Source organism: Primulina tabacum, chromosome 13, assembly GCF_025594145.1.
Source record: "Primulina tabacum isolate GXHZ01 chromosome 13, ASM2559414v2, whole genome shotgun sequence".
NCBI classification, from domain to species: Eukaryota; Viridiplantae; Streptophyta; class Magnoliopsida; order Lamiales; family Gesneriaceae; genus Primulina; species Primulina tabacum.
The window spans coordinates 1,201,138-1,216,007 of NC_134562.1; the positions used below are offsets into that span (position 1 = coordinate 1,201,138).

Genomic DNA, 14,870 nt, shown 5'->3' on the forward strand with positions numbered 1-14,870 from the left:
TACGGGTAAGTTTTATAATTTGGCAACCATGTTGTTGGGGTCCGAATACCTTGGGTTGAATCAATGTGTGCGTCACGACCTCATTTCCAAATTGGGAGGGATATCATGGTTCCTGCAGGTATGGGCATTTTCCTATTTTCCCGGTGTGAGAGATTTCTCTGCTGGTCCCCAGACCATGCTGCGTACCACGTCATTAATGGGGAGCCGTTTGACCTTGTCTGCCCCTGCCTTGATGCATTATCTGCAGCATCTGAAATTGGAGTCTTTTAATCTACCATCGCCACCCAATGTCTCTAGCATAACACAGCCTCTTTGGGTTGGAGCCTTTCCAGATTTCCATGATCGCTCCCCGGACGACGTTTCTGTCTTACTATTGACCTAGTACATTCATCAGAGGTTGCTGATGGTGGATTGTTTCTCTACTCGTCCACCCTACAATGACACGTCAGGCTGGTCTTTTGAATTTTACAATCCGTCCTTGTTTGCATATCAGTTTTGGTTGTCACCAGCGATCCCTCAGGCTACTTTATCTTTCCCGGTGGACCTGACTCATATTGCTTCTGAAGTGGCCTCTAGAAGACTTTCCAAGGCCACTGTGCAGCTCCTCTCTACCCTGCCACAGAGATTTCTTGGGTCCATAGTGCAGCTAGATCATAAGACCACTGAAACATTTGTTGCTTGGTGGAGGACTCGATATCTCAACCTTATTCCCTCGGTGATACACCACCCTGGTATTGTTCCGCATACTTCTTACTTGCATTAACATTGGCATAGTTTATTTGTTACTAGTACATGTTGTTTTACTGTTGTTTTGGTATTTTTTGCAGGTACTCGCAAGCGAGATTTGGCTCCTAGTGGGGACAGTCCCGTGTCTGTCAAGCTCCCAAAAATGGACACTCAGGGGAGTTTGAAACTCAAACAGGATCCGGTCACAGTGCCCCAAAAATCTCAATCCTCAAAGACCAAGGCCGCTCCTAAAGTTGCTCCGACAATAAATATTACTCCTAAGCTCCAGACGGTGGGTCGGCGATATCATACTCGCCATTCAACTAAGCTGATTTCGGGCCCTAGCAACACTTTTGATGATCCCATTATCCTTGATGAAGATGATCCACATCCCGCGCAGCCAAGTCCCAAGGATTCTAGCATCGAAGTCTCTTACAACAATGAAGCTCTTGACACTGATCTCAGCTCAGCAATATCTGGACATTGAGCTCCCCAAGATGGAAATTCTGGTGTCAAACTCGATGGTGATCCTGCTGATTCTGGGAAACGAACCAATGACTTCTTGGCTGAGGATGACACATTTGTCTTGCGGGAGTTCCCCTCTACTGTCTCTTTTAGCCCAAATCCTCCTAGTTCACTGCCTACTGTAGCCACTCCCTCCATGGTAATTTCTTTTGACTGTTTTTTTTGTCCTATATGTTTTCAGTACTACTCATGCCTGACTTTAACTTTATTTATTCGACAGAATCTTACATCTCGTAGGGCGCGACTCGGTCTCATTGGCAAGCCGGAAAGCCAATTTGATCTGAGTTTCTCAGATAGCGCTTCCTCTGCTACTTCTACTCTTGAGAGATGTGCCCCATCCATCGAAGCCCTTGCTCATGCCAAGATGGAGGTTCGAAATTTCCTTGGTCTTGGCTTGCACCAGCTTGGGGAGTCCGAGAGATTGGCCATGCTCTCATCTATATCCATTCTTAAGACTTCTCTAAGTTCGCTACCTCGGAGTTCAACATACTTGATGGTCTTTCGACCATCTTTTCGTAGTCTGATTCAGCCTTTGCCACCAGCGCAGATATGATATCTAAAAAGAGGAGCTAGAAAAGCACGACAAAGCGCTTCGTGAGCCGATTGTTGCAGCAGCGGCTAGTTATGACGCGGAGGAAGCTGAGGTGAAGAAGCTGGAGGAGGAGATTCAGAGGCGTCGAGCTAGGATGGTCACCTTGCTAGATGAATAAGAGATTTTGGAGGTTACTTTGTTGGGCAGTAGGAGAGACTCGCAAGCTATCGGTCAGCAACTCCTTAGTCTCAAGGATGACTATCAACTCTAGACCAGACGGCTTCAGGAGGCCGAGAGCACTCAGTCGGAGTGTCTAGCCAAGTGAGAGCAGCTTCGTGCCTTATTCCCCTGATCTTGTTTCGCTTAGTTGATTGGCATGTATTAGTTTGAGACAGCTGCTTGTATTTTGTTTGATAGGCACATTTGTAGGAACTTTACTATCTTTTCCCCTATTTTAGATTTGATTATCTGCCTTTACTGCCCCCATTTTGTTGGTTTCTATTGTGTACAGAGACGCGCTTATTCTCAGTAGGTAATGAAGTATTACAAACTGGCCATGTGTTGGCCTTATTTCCTTGGTATATTCGATATTCCAGCCTCGGTGTATTATGGAGCACAGGTTCTTCTCAACTCTTATGTGTTATTACGTGATGTTATACGCTGCATCCATTCAAGACAACTCCCTCGTCCTTAACATCACGCATTGCACTTCAGTCGGACCCCTTTCCCGCATACACTTACATGCATTTGCACTTCAGTCGGACCCATTTCCCGCATACACGTATATGCATTTGCATTTCAGTCGGACCCCTTTCCCGCATACAAGTGTACTTACGGTTCTTGCATGCGGTGACTTTGCTTTTGATTTGTTGACTGTTGGTTTGGTGTTGTGGATGTTGGGTGATGGATCTGGAATGAAGGTGGGTTTGTATGTGATGTTGTGGATTGGATGTTGGGAAGGAGTTTCTATTCATTCTTAATCCACTTAACCCAACTCATTTCAATAGCTTCAATCAAAACCATAGGTTGGATTAAAACTCCCCGCTCGCAATTATTTACTCCCGTAATCTCTTATTGAAACAAAATGAATTCAATATGATAAAAGTGGCCTCCTGGCCAACTTGAATTGTTCGTTTTTATTTTTAGAACCATAACCAACAAATATTTACATTAGTGGCCCTAAGGCCTACTTCAAATAAACTCTTACAACATGAAGCTAAAACATATAAAAATGGCTGGTTAGCATATTTTTCTTCCAAAGTCAACTTCTGGGTCCTCTTGGGATTCGCATCACGCCCTTGTTCTCTTCTGGTCTTCCTTTATTACTCGTTGTCCCGCTCGGTGAGCTCAACTCCCCGCTCAGTGTGTTTCTTTCGTGTCGTATTCTAAGTGGCCTCAAGGCCTAATTAATGGGTCTGTCACTGCACATACAAACAACCAATTTATATAATGGCGGTACGGTCTACTTCACCATGATTTGTCGTACCATAAAAACATGGAAGTATCGAATAATAAGTGGCCAAAAGGCCGACTCCATAGTGAAACAAAGGGCCTTCAAAATAATGAAAGTGGCTTACTGTCCCACTTTCTACTATCAATTTTATTGTTGAATCATGAACAACAGATATTTATTTTAGTGGCCATAAGGCCTACCTCACATGACATTTCGAAATAAGAACTTAATATATACAAAAGTGGTCCCGAAGGCCAACTCCCCACTGAAGAAGGCCAACTCCCCACTGAATATCAACCTTCGTGTTTGCTTTACTCGCTAGCTTTTTTCATTTCTTCCCTCATACTTGGAAAATAAAGCTTGAGATAATTGCCATTTATGCATCTTTTGTGTGGATGGCCATCGAGACTTGATAGCCAATATGCATTTCCGTCTAACACCTTGTGTACTTTGAATGGTCCCTCTCAATTGGGAGACCATTTGTTCAGCTCCCTATCTTTTGTTCCTAAAGGCAGTATAGCCTTCCACACTACTTCGCCTTCATGGAAGCTTTTCTTGTTAACTCTTTTGTTATAAATTCTCGCCATTTTCTATTTCTGTAATAGCATAGCATTGTACGCTTGGATTATCAGCTCATCCAGTTCTTCTAACTCCATGATCATTGCTTCATTATAATGTTCCAGTGAAAGTTCATTTTGCCTTGCCACTCGCATTGATGGCATCCATAATCTCCAATGGAGCACTGCATCATGGCCAAAGGTAAGTGAAAAAGGGCTCACTCCAGTGGCAGTCCTCTTGGATGTACTGTACGCCCACAAAGTTTCTGATAATAGCCTTGGCCAATCTCTTGGATTCTCCTCCATCATCTTTTGTAGAATCTTTATCAACACTTTATTTGACGCTTCGGCTTGCCCGTTGGACTGTGGGTAGTGAGGGGACGAGTTTATCAATTTGATCCCATAGTTTTCTACAAATTCCCTCATATCTGAGCCTGTGAACATAGTTCCCTGATCCGTGGTCAATGACTCTGGAATTCCAAATCTATGAAAAATATTCTCTTTCACAAAGTTAATGACATCCCCTTGCTCCGCTTTCTTCAAAGGCACTGCTTATACCCATTTGGTGAAAAAATCTGTAGCCACAAGGATGAACAAGTGGCCTTTAGATGATGAGGGGTAGATTTTCCCTATTAAGTCCATGGCCCAGCCCTTGAATGGCCATGGTTTGACAACGCTGTGAAGCTCATCCGTCGGAATTCTTTGGATGTTCCCGTGTCTCTGACATGGCTGGCATCCCCTAGCATATTTGATGCAATCTTTCAGGATGGATGGCCAATAGTAGCCATACCTCCTTATCAACCATCTCATCTTTATTCCAGATTGATGCGCTCCACACACTCCCTCATGAACTTGCTTAATGATCTCCAAAGCTTCTGGGAAGCCTATGCATCTGAGGAGCAAACCATCTAACCCTTTCCTGTACAAATCTTCCTCCACTAAAACGTAATTAAGAGCTCTCATTTTTAAACCATGTGGAATATCTCTCCTGGTTGATTCTAACACCTGTTTTATGTCATCCCTCCAGTCACCAGCTAAGTTTATATCCAAGTTGAGCGTGTCTACCTGAATCCCTCTTTGGTGAATTGAAGGGTGGTTTTTCTTCTGAATCAACACCAACATGTGTGTAAGTTCTGGAGACACCTGCTGTGGGGACACGGACGCTAATTCATTTTTTAATCATCATTGGAAATGATTAGATCAATTAAATAAACTAGGTCTAATTTTTTTTTAAATACAAGAGTACGCAACATATGAAATAAATCTTATTTCATTTACAAGATCAATATCCCGATCTAAGTACAAGTCCTGTACAAAAGTAAATCATAACAACTACTGTTACATGTCAGGTGATGAAACAGATCTACTTCTAAATCCGGATCTCCACGCTAACTCTGTCTTCTCTCATCCTCTTCCTGACCCTGATCCTGTCTCACCTAGTTGTCATGCACACATACAAACACAACAACAGCCAGATAACTCCGGTAGGAAATACATCCCAGTATAAACAATGAATACATGCAATCATATAACAAATATAAAAGCATGAAACAGATATCAATAGCATGTATCAAATCAGAAAGACACGTATCGTTATAAAGCTATAAATAAACTCTAGACTCATCATTTCAGACTCAACTCATCTCTAATCTAGGGATTCCGGTTTCTGGACATTGTCTCATATATCGAATCTCCATGATAGAAGCCCGATCTGCTCCTAAGCAAACATTGATATAACCTAAACATCCAGTTTCTTGGCATATCCGCCAAAGACTTGACATATCCGCCAATGACTAGGCATATCCACCCTTGACTCAATACGTGCTTTGCTATAAATCAATAGACTAAGCATATCAATTTCATTAAATTGCCAACATCCATGAAATAAAATAAAGTATGTGATTTTATGGGAAACTCGAGTCCAATCTGACTCGGGTCGATCTCCCGGTTAACATCGATTTATACCTTTTTTTCTTCGATTTCTGGCTCTGTCGAAGTCTTGAATTCGAATCTGTCAATTACTCAATCTGGCAATGACAATATCAAGGGTATCGTATCAATACACCATTCAAATCAATACTGGATATAATCAGAACTCAATCAAATTCTGTTTCAACGGCATAACTGCACAATCTCAATATGCCCAGTAATATAAATCAACAGATATCAATTTCCACAACTCATAATCGATAAAAACACAAATCTGATATCAAATCTCAATCAATTACATTCTGAAAATCATAACAATTTCATACGGTACTCGTTCTTCAATCCAGTTTCGATTATATGATTTCTACTATATCAAGAACACCATATATGAATCATATCCGATTCCTTCAATATCATATTTTTAAAACATAACAAAATGTAGTAAAACTTACGTCCAGTTGAAACTCTCATCGATAGAAACACGGTACTGAAATCGGATTGAAATTCTGACGGACGGATTTTTGGTAAACCAACTTCTAGTATCAAGAATTGAAGCTTTCCCCTGAACCTCCGTTTCCTTCCTCGTTTCTGCTGAAGATGAAAAATATATGTCTATATATTCCAAGTTGCTTGGCTAGAAAACGTGGCATCATTTTTCATCCATATCAGGCGGCGCTCGAGCGATTGTAATGTGCCGCTCGGGCGCGGAATGTTCTTTCCAAGCCCTCATCTTATCATCCAGTGGCCCTCGGGCGGTCAAAAACTACCGCTTGGGCGCCAGACGTTCTGTTCTAATGGTAAACTTATGGTGCACTGGCGCTCGGGCGGTCATTTCCTACCGTTCGGCCGCCAGATGTTCTGTCTAACATCTTGACTTATAATGCACCGACGCCCGGCTTCTTCACTTGAGTTCCTACAACCTAAATTCTGTCAATTAATCAATGTCTGATTAGAGTGATTAAATCTCGGGCATTACATTTCTCCCCCCCTAAGATACGATTTCGTCCTCGAAATCACAGGCAATCAAAGCATATCAGAAAGAAATGTATAACATAAGCTGAATATAAAACTCACATCAATGAAACAATTCTGAAAATCTCTGTCTCATGTCTGATTCAGTTTCCCACGTAGCTTCTTCAATGCCATGACGACTCCACTGAACTTTTCGTGCCAATTCTGACGCCGCCTCTGAAAGGAGAAATCTTCAAAAATACTCTGTCTCCTGCCTCAAATACCAACGGTCTACGTCGAACATTGGCATATTTGGCCTGTCTGTCTTGAGCTGCCTTCATTCGCTTTCTGAATCAGCTTCACTTTTTTTGTCATATCTCTGATCATATCAGGTTCAATCTCAGGTACCTCAGAGATATCGTCCCAATACAGAGGGGATCTGGATTTCTTACCGTACAACGCTTCAAACGGTGCCATCTCTATAATCGTCTGATAGCTGTTGTTGTACAAAAACTCACAAAGTGGCAATGAATCCTGCCAACTAGTGCTAAAATCAAGCACTACAGCTCTAAGCATATCCTCCAGTGTCTGGATAGTCCGCTCTGACTGTCCGTCGGTCTGTGGATGATATGCGGTACTCAGATGTAACTTCGTACATAGAGCCTGCTGTAAACTCTGCCAGAAGTGCGAAGTAAACCGAGGATCACGGTCTGAAACAATCGACTTCGGCACTCCGTGCAATCTGACCACCTCTCTGACATATATCTCTGCCATTTGGTCATGTCGGTACGTCATCTTGTACGGAATAAAGCATGCTGATTTGATCAATCTGTCAATCATGATCCAAATCGCATCACAACCTCGGGAGGAACGCGGTAGCTTTGTTACAAAATCCATGGAAATGTGATTTCATTTCCATTCAGGAATGGACAAACTCTGTAATAATCTCCTGGTTTCTTTCTCCCGGCTTTCACCTGTTGGCAATTCAGACATTTGGATACAAATTCAGCAATATCTGCTTTCATCTGTTTTCACCAAAACTGTCTTTTCAAATCGTTATACATCTTTCTGCCACCAGGATGAATACTGAATCGACTGCTATGCGCTTCTGACAAAATCTGTCGTTTCAAATCCAAAACATCCGGCACAACAATAGGATTATTCACATACAGTACACTGTCATGTACCTGATACTCTGATCGATGCCCTGCTCTGACCATCGATATCGAATTCTGAACGTTCTGATCAACTTTCTGAGCCGCTTTAATTCTCAAAATCAGCTCTGGTGCAACTTGAACATTATATAGTCTCAGCGGTCTACAATCTGTTTCAAATACTAATCCAGACAAACAGCAATCTTCAATCAAATTCGAAACACCAATCGTCGATAAGGATAAAGAACATACCTTTCGACTCAGTGCATCAGCCGCTGCATTCGATTTTCCTGGATAGTACTTGATTTCACAATCGAAATCCTTCAATAAATCAAGCCATCTTCGCTGCCTCATATTCAACTCTGATTGTGAAAATAGATATTTTAAGCTTTTATGATCAGAATATATCTCGAACTTCTCGCCGTATAGATAGTGTCGCCATATCTTAAGTGCAAAGACGATGGTTGCTAATTCAAGATCATGAATTGGATAGCGAGTTTCATGTGGCTTTAACTGTCTCGAAGCATAAGCGATAACATGTCCTTGCTGCATCAAAACACAACCCAAGCCTCTGTGAGAAGCATCGCAATAAACGACAAACTCACCAGTACCTGATGGAATAGTCAAAATCAGAGCACTGATCAGTCTCTTCTTCAACTCAAGAAAACTGGCTTCACATTCTTCAGACTACACAAAGGGAGCATTCTTCTGAGTCAGCTGTATAATAGGTTTAGCAATATTCGAGAAATCTTTAATGCATCGTCGGTAATATCTTGCCAAACCCATAAAACCGCGTATCTCTGGCACAGAAGTCGATCTAGGCCAACTGATCACGGCCTCAACCTTGCTAGGATCAACAGAAATTCCGTCACCAGATATAATGTGACCCAAAAATACAACCTGTCTCAACCAGAATTCACATTTCGACAGTTTTGCATATAATTTCTCAGTTCTCAGAGTTCTCAACACAGTTCTCAGATGCGCAGCATGATCAATCATATTCTTTGAATAAATCAATATATCATCAATAAAAATAATCACGAAATCATCGAGATGCTTCTGAAACACACGGTTAATCAGACCCATAAACACAGCTAGAGCATTTGTTAAACCGAACGGCATGACAATAAACTCATAATGTCCATACCTGGTTCTGAATACTGTCTTTGAGATATCAGAATCTCTGACTCTCAGCTGATGATATCTAGATCTCATATCGATCTTGGAATAAACAGAAGAACCCTGCAACTGATCAAACAAATCATCTATACGAGGCAAGGGATAATTGTTCTTCACCGTAGCCTTGTTCAGTTGCCGATAGTCAATGCAAAGTCTCATTGAACTGTCTTTCTATCTCACAAATAGTACTGGAGCACCCCAAGGAGAAACACTCGATCTGATGTATCCCTTGGCCAGTAAATCCTCTAACTGCTCTTTCAACTCTTTCAATTCAATTGGTGTTATTCTGTACGGAGCTCTAGAAACGGAACTGTACATGGCATCAATTCAATGCTGAAGTCGATCTCTCGAATCGGAGGCAAACCCGGAATATCATCTGGGAAGACGTCAGCAAACTCACAAACCACTAGCAAATCAGCCAATGATGGGCTCGATTTCAGTAAATCAGCTGAATAGACAAGGAATCCCTCCGCTCCTTTCTGTAACAATCGAGTCATAGATAACGCAGATATCAAAGGAATTCTCGATCTAGAACCCTTACCGTAAAATTTCCATTCTTCAGCCATGTCAGGTCTGAATCTCACAATCTTATGGAAACAATCAACGGTAGCTCTGTACTTGGTCAGCATATCAATACCGATAATACAGTCAAAATCAGAAAATCCAAGTACAATGCAGTCTAACTCAATCTCATGCCCGTCATACTGTAGCATACAATGTTTCACAGAATTCACTGATATCAAACATGTCCCCAAAGGAGAAGAGACAGACACTACAGCAAATAAAGACTCCACAGGCAATGCATAACTCAATGAAAATCGTTCAGATATAAATGTATGAGAAGCACCTGTATCAATCAACACATAAGCACAGTAACCACATAAAGAACAGTTACCTGCAACGACATCATCTGGTGCTTCCTGGGCCTGTTCCTCTGTCAAAGAAAATACTCTGGCCTGCTGTCTAGGAGGCTGGCTAACTGTCTGGCTTCCTCCTGGCCTCTGCTGTGACTGAGGAGTCGTCGGTGGTGGCTGGAAGGAGTGAACAACAGATGATCGTCTATATGTCTGTGCCACTGATCCAGATGACTCTGCTCCCTGGGATCCCTGGGAACCTCTCTGTGGACAGACTCTGGCAAAGTGTACCTGTTGTCTGCATATACGGCAAATACCAATCACTCCCTGGCAATGCTCGGTCGGATGTCTCCCTCTGCAAGTTCTGCAATACACTTCAGTATAACTCTGGCTCTGTCGAAAACCACCGGAGCTAGAAGAATTGCTGCCAGACTTCTTAAACTGTTTTCCTCGGGCTTTCAAGAAATCTTTATTTCCACCACTGCTGCTGCCACCCTCAAATTTGGGAGGAGGTTGCTGTGGTCTCGGTGTTGGCAGAACAAACGAAGCTCCTTTCTGTCTCATCAAACCAGATTCTGCTCCTTTGGCTCTATTCAGAGCGTCAGCAAAGTTAGTCGGTCTCCCAGTATTAACAATGTAAAGATCTCTAGATTCAACCCATTGATGAACTGATCAGCAACAGCTTCATCATTCTCAGCCACACGTGGAGCAAATCGTAGCAAGGTAGAGAACTTGGCCACATATTCTTCAATGTTCAACTGACCCTGTCTCAAATTTGCAAACTCTGCACCCTTGTCTTTCTTGTACGATACTGGAAAGAATCTTTGATAAAACTCAGCTTTAAAAACATTCCAAGTGATATTGGTACCTCGATGCTCCAACGCTCTTTTCGTCGTGATCCACCAGTTCTTTGCAACATCATGCAACTGGTGCCCAATCAATCGGACTCGACGTTCATCAGTGTAATCCAACGAATCAAACATCATTTCAATATCATCTAACCAACACTCACAGTCAACATAATTCTCTGTTCCTTTCAAGGTTGGCGGTTTAAAAGACTGAAACCTCTTCAGTAACGTTTCCATCGGAGTTGCTATCACATCCATCGGATTAGCAGAAGTACTACCTTGTTCTGGTACTCTTCGAGGAGGCATATCTGATTACCAAAAGGGTTAGCAACCAAATATAACAAACCTATTTCAGTCCTCCTCTAATCATCTTACTGCTGATCAAGAATCGGTTCTGATTCATTCTCAGTAACACATGTTACCAATCAAATCAGATAACCAGGTAAACATGCAGTTCAAAGCAGTAAACATAATAGATTGCTAGCATGCGAAAGCAAGGAAAGAGAACTCACTCTACCCCTCTCAGTAGCTCCTATCTCAGTCTAAGGAACCTACTGCTCTGATACCACCTGCTGTGGGGACCCGGACGTTAATTCATATTTTAATCATCTTTGGAAATGATCAGATCAATTAAATAAACAGGGTCTAATTTTTTTTTTAAATACAAGAGTACGCAACATATGAAATAAATCTTATTTCATTTACAAGATCAATCTCCCGATCTAAGTACAAGTTCTGTACAAAAGTTCACTACATGTCCGGTGATGAAACAGATCTACTTCTAAGTCTGGATCTCCATGCTAACTATCTTCTCTCATCCTCTTCTTGACCCTGATCATGTCCCACCTGTTATCATGCACACATACAAACACAACAACAGCCGGATAACTCCAGTGAGAAATACTTCCCAGTATAAATAATGAATACATGCAATCATATAACAAATATAAAAGCATGAAATAGATATCAATACCATGTATCAAATCAGAAAGACACGTATCGATATAAAGCTGTAAATAAACTCTAGACTCGTCATTTCAGACTCGACTCATCTCTAATCTATGGATCCCAGTTTCTTGACATTGTCTCATATATCGAATCTCCGCGATAGAAGCCGATCTGCTCCTAAGCAAACATCGATATAACCAAACATCCAGTGTCTTGGCATATCCACTAAAAACTTTGCATATCCCCCAATGACTAGGCATATCCACCCTTGACTCAATACGTGATTTGCTATAAATCAATAGACTAAGCATATCAATTTCATTCAATTGCCAACATCCATGCAATAAATAAAGTATGTGATTTTATGGGAAACTCGAGTCCAATCTGACTCGGGTCGATCTCCTCGGTTAACATCGATTTATACCTTTTTTTTCGGTTTCTGGCTCTGTCGAAGTCTTGAATTCGAATCTGTCAATTAATCAATCTAGGCAATGACAATATCAAGGGTATCGTATCAATACACCATTCAAATCAATACTGGATATAATCAGAACTCAATCAAATTCTGTTTCAACGGCATAACTGCACAATCTCAATATGCCCAGTAATACAAATCAACAGATATCAATTTCCACAACTCATAATCGATAAAAACACAAATCTGTTATCAAATCTCAATCAATTCCATTCTGAAAATCATAACATTTCATTCGGTACTCGTTCTTCAATCCGGTTTCGATTATATGATGTCTACTATATCAAGAACACCATATATGAATCATATCCGATTCCTTCAATATCATATTTTCAAAACATAACAAAACGTAGTAAAACTTACGTCAAGTTGAAGCTCTCGTCCATAGAAACACGGTACTGAAATCGGATTGAAATTTCGACGGACGGATTTTGCGTAAACCAACTTCTAGTATCAAGAATTGAAGCTTTCCCCTGAACCTCCGTTTCCTTCCTCGTTTCTGCAGAAGATGAAGAATATATGTCTATATATTCCAAGTTGCATGGCTAGAAAACGTGGCATCATTTTTCATCGATATCAGGTGGCGCTCGGGCGGTTATAATGTGCCGCTCGGGCGCAGAATGTTCTGTCCAAGCCCTCATCTTATCATCCACTGGCGCCCGGGCGGTCAAAAACTACCGCTCGGGCGCCAGACGTTTTGTCCGAATGGTAAACTTATGGTGCACTGTCGCTCGGGCGGTCTTTTCCTACAGCTTGAGCGCCAGATGTTCTGTCCAATATCTTGGCTTATAATGCAACGACGCCTGGCTTCTTCACTTGAGTTCCTACAGCCTCAATTCTGTCAATTAATCAATGTCTAATTACAGTGATTAAATCTCGGACATTACATCTTCAATCTCGAAGCAACTTGTGCCAATTCGTCTGCTGCTACTACTTAAATAATAATTTACCCAAGTGTAGGTTGTCTGCAAGTAATATATTTCGTAAGTACGAGATCGATCCTCAAAGAGGTTATTTTGAGTTTAAATTTATTAATTTATAGATTACCAAATGCAAGAATGAAGTTTACAAATTATAAATTTTGTCAAGGCTTGAGGATTTATTCTTGGTTTATGTAAAATTGTTTAACTAAAAGTAAAACAAAAGAAACCACCATAAATAATGGTTCCAAGAAAATTAAACACACACACAGTATAATATAGTTCCCACTATAGAAAATACCGAATTAACCGATATTTTATATATGGTACCTATGATTATAATTATAACTATATAAATAAATAATTGCATAAAGTAAATGTTAAATTAAATCATTATATTTCATTTAGAACAACCGGCAGAGCCACGCTATTGCCTAAATGAAATATATTGATTTAATAAGTTAGTTGCGGTAAAGTAAAAGTTAGTTGCGAGAAAGTAAATGTTAGTTGCGGAAAAGTAAAAGTTAGTTGCGATAAAGTAAAAGTTAGATGCGAAAAATAAAAGTTAGTTGCGATAAAGTAAATGTTAGATTGTTAGATGTTAGTATTAAATCATAATATTTTATTTAGAACAACCGGCAGAGCCACAATATCGTCTAAATGAAATATTATGATATTATTATATAAATATATATATATCTATATATATATATAATAATAAGTGATGAAATATTTATTGTATCAAAATTAAACAACAAATCAAGATAACTACTTTAATGATATCAAGCATTTGATGTAAATTGATAACAACAAATAATTCATTTTTATACCTACAATAAAAATAAGTTAGCTAAATGAAAAGAAATAAAGAAAGAATATACAAAATATAAACAATCTTACTTCACCAAGAATGCATCCTCTTCACCTTGACATAATAGATTTAGCTTGCCATAAGCTTACTTTTAATCAACACTAAAATATCACTCATAGTTGAGAACATGAAAGAAAATATATTGGAACTTAGAACTTTGATACACACTCACACTATATTTTACAATGAGATAGAATGATTCTCAAGCTAGCACAAGGCCTCTATTTATAGGCCAAATGAGAGAAAGGGTCAAAATTTTTATTAATGCCATGTAGTTGCAATAGTATTCTTTGTCTCCTCCAAGTTCAATTCCATGTCCCTTCTTTCAATGCTTTGTTCCACAACTTTATCACCGAATTTGACTCTGCTCAAAACGGCAAACATGTGGGGAATGTCTGTAGATGAATTTGGCCACTTTGTTCACCTCATTTGGTTAAATATTGAAATAGTTATGATTTTTTTACTATATGCTGGTCATAGTAAAAGTAAATTTGTTCTCCTTTTCATATTTGCACAATTTGATCATCTTAATGAACTTTTTAGGCAATCATGTCTTCTGCAAAGTTGTAGATAATTTCTCAAGGATTCCAAACATGTTTGAGTCACCTCCATTTGAATTTTCTAGCTTGAGTTATCATTATTTTACCAATACGTAGAAAACCTGAAAATAAAACATATTTAATAAGACAATTAAATATAAACAAACAATACTAAAATAACATAATTTTATAATTTTAATGAAACTTAAATTTTAAAATACAGGTTTTAACATATAATAAATTATTAATTTTAAGTTTCATCACATCCCCACACTATCTTATTACTAGTCCCTTAGTAATAAACTTTATCGGAAATCACAACCTAGATTCTTTATTCCTTTTATATATTCAAATACAAACATATTTATTAAAAACAAAATCATATACCGATTTATATATATATATATTT

General features: G+C 39.8%; 1 protein-coding gene across 1 annotated transcript; it reads left to right on the forward strand.

The window, feature by feature from the left end:
• The first annotated feature begins 403 nt into the window (after positions 1–403).
• LOC142523115 (uncharacterized) lies at positions 404–1,696 on the forward strand. Its single transcript, XM_075626761.1, has 2 exons — positions 404–731; positions 828–1,696. Exons 1-2 carry the CDS (start codon positions 404–406, stop codon positions 1,211–1,213), a joined length of 714 nt encoding a protein of 237 aa, XP_075482876.1. The 3' UTR covers positions 1,214–1,696.
• The last annotated feature ends 13,174 nt before the right edge of the window (positions 1,697–14,870 follow it).